The following is a 2,982-nucleotide window of genomic DNA, read 5'->3' as shown; positions in this document are numbered from 1 at the left end:
AATCTGGTAGCATCACCATCATTCCAGAAAGCGATGATTACACAAATGATCAAGATGAAATCAGGGAGTCAATAATGACATTTCAGTGTTTAGAAAAAAATACACACAGAAAAACTGTAGAATAATCTAAAAGCAAACATACCAAAGTCAGTTTTCCWAGATGAACAAAGGCTTTCCTTCAGTGCAGCCTTGTCCATGTACTCATCTGGTGTGACTTTTTTACTTTCAACATAAAACTTGTCCAACTGCATACCTTTCACAACTACAATGATGAACCAAAGCTGAACAGAAATCACAGRGATAAAACATATTTTATATATTTTTTCTAATCTTGTGTCATAGAAATGTATGATTGGTTGGTTGATTAATTGGTTTGTTGATTGATTGACAGATGTTTCTGTGTTCTTTCAGAGGGGACCCCAACAGGAGCGACATCTGGGGCAACACGCCGCTGCACCACGCCGCCACCAACGGTCACATGCACATCCTCAGCTTCCTGGTCAACTTCGGCGCCAACCTCTTCTCCCAGGACAACGACTTCCACACAGCTATGGACGTGGCAGCGTCGGGCGACCGCATGGACTGCGTGCGATTCCTGGACAGTGCCGCATCACAGCAGACCATCCAGAATGCCAAGAAAGTGGCCAGGCTGAAGAAGGAGGCCACCAAAGAGGCTGAAACGCGRGTGAAGCTGTGTGAGAGGGTMAAAAAAAGGCACAAGAGCAAGATGGATAAGATGTACCAAGGGTCAGTGTCAGAGGCCAGCACGGCATCTCCRTCGTTYTCCAAGATGGGCACCATCAACAGTGTGAACGAGCAGTTCTCCAAGCTGATCGCCTCCGATACCTCAGGCTCGCTTACGGCCCGGTCGAAGGGGACCCTCCAGAGGATATTCGGGAAAAAGGATAAAGGAATAACGGAGAAGGTGGGAAGAGACGGGAACGTCATCTTCGTCAAGCAGGAGAACGGCACCCTCTCTGGGAAGCCTGAGTTCATGGGCGTTTTCTCCGAGCAGGACGAGATCGATGAGGAAGAGGACGGAGGGATGAGAAGATTCACGGATGATGAGGTTAATGACGATGACGAAGAAGAAGATGGCCCAGGAGCCAAGGAGTCCATCTTCAAACGGCCCGGCCTGGGGAACATGGTCTTCAGGAAGAACTTCTCCATGGAGATGGGGATAGAGCCCGACGACTTCCCCAGTGGGAACAATGAAAACCTGGGCTTCCTCATCCGCAGAGAGGGGTTCGACACAGAAGGGGAGGACACAGGSTTTGTTGAGGACGAGGAGGACGGCGACCTGCCCTGGAACCAGGAGGAGATTGGCCTGGATGACGACCAGGATGAGGAGACCTCCCCGCTGGATGCCTTCCTCTCATCCATCTCCCTGCCAGACTTCTCCCCAGCCTTCACCCGCGAACAGCTGGACCTGGAGGCGCTGATGCTCTGTTCCGACGACGACCTCAAGGGCATCCGCATCCAACTGGGGCCCCGTAAGAAGATCCTGGAAGCTGCCCATATATACCACTCCAGTGACTCATGGTTACATCAGAGATAGACTTTAGAAATGTCAGTGTGGTCCTATGCAATGTATGATATGGTCAGATTTCATATAATGACCAAAATCTGTATACTGGCACATACAAGACTGGTTGTAGTCACTTACAGTTTAGAATAAAACAACTATTCGGATGGCCTTACTAATAAGTTTCATACGGAAAACAGTTTAGACTTAAGGATACTTCATCATCATGATCATGACAAGTTGTCCACCAGACACAACCCATGTAGATAACTGGCTGGAACTTGTCTTCTCCCTCTCTCTGTGTCCTCTCCATTGAAGCCAGAATCAAAAGCTTTCCGTCTGAGCTGACTGCTGGTGCATGGGACTCCTCCTCCCTTCATTGCCTGGTTGACTGGGTCAGAAGGATCTCCTGACAATGGCCTGTGGGATTCCTTCTGTCTGCCTCTATCATATAGCTGTGTGTCTAATAAACATTTAATATACTTTTTTAATTGGCTGGCAACAAAGGCTAGATTCACTTACTGTGGGCTCAGAGTTTTTCCTGGTTAGGTCACCTGGTAAGGAGAAACTCATGGCCACTACAGTTTTGCATGGTATTTATCTACTTCACCAGTGATTCAGAACTTTCAAGTGCCAAAACATCCAGTCAGAAGAAATGTAGCATGCAACTCACATGGAAGAATTGATTAACTGATTTAAAAATGTTATTTATTTTTGGTTGTTATACGTTTTTTTTATCAATGTACAAATCACAACAACTAAAATTCACATACAAAATGGCACAACTGAATTCATCACAATATCGTCTCCTTTCTATCAATCATCAAAGGAGGGAACAAGAAAATCAGATCAGGACAGTTTCCACTTAATAGGCTCTTACATTACATCCTTACTCAAAATGAGTTGTGTGCTTCTCAGAGACATGCCAAAAAGAGCATGCAGTTCAAATTATGTTTGAAATCTGACCGTGTTTCTTCCTACTTTCTTCGTGAATTGGTATTGCAAGATGGTGGTTGGTAGTGGTTGTGGTGGTGTTATTGCCACTCCATTAATCTAAATGACTTCCTGCTCAGTTCAACCATTGCCAATTATCTCGTCACAGTGCCAGGCTTATCCAGCCCATTGAACCCCCATTGTTTTGGGTGAATCAATGCTAACTTTAGCCTGTGGTGGCTATAGCAAAGTAATGAAGGGCTGCAGTCACTCCTAGTCCAAGGTAAGAGAAAAATAGGATAGAGGATAGAAGGATAGAAAACCAGGATATGTATTTCCACTTCAAACTCTCAACTTTGCATCAGTGTTTTTTCATTCAAAGTATTGTCACTCTACATCCTCCTACTTGCATCCATCCTACTTTCTCCATTCAGCCATATTCAACCACCTCCAATATCATCATTTCATCACAGGAAGCTGTCCTTGATGGCGCCAGGTTTCTCCAGTGCACTTTTCCGGCGAGC

General features: G+C 45.7%; 1 protein-coding gene across 1 annotated transcript; it reads left to right on the top strand.

The window, feature by feature from the left end:
* The first annotated feature begins 376 nt into the window (after positions 1-376).
* Positions 377-1,558, top strand: anks4b (ankyrin repeat and sterile alpha motif domain containing 4B). The gene has a single exon (XM_024144965.1). The coding sequence runs from the start codon at positions 392-394 to the stop codon at positions 1,556-1,558; it is 1,167 nt and encodes a 388-aa protein (XP_024000733.1). The 5' UTR covers positions 377-391.
* The last annotated feature ends 1,424 nt before the right edge of the window (positions 1,559-2,982 follow it).

This window comes from Salvelinus sp. IW2-2015, unplaced genomic scaffold (genome assembly GCF_002910315.2).
Source record: "Salvelinus sp. IW2-2015 unplaced genomic scaffold, ASM291031v2 Un_scaffold6384, whole genome shotgun sequence".
In the NCBI taxonomy this organism is placed as follows: domain Eukaryota; kingdom Metazoa; phylum Chordata; class Actinopteri; order Salmoniformes; family Salmonidae; genus Salvelinus; species Salvelinus sp. IW2-2015.
Note: the sequence above shows the minus strand (reverse complement) of the source record. Positions and strands in the feature narration are given on the sequence as shown.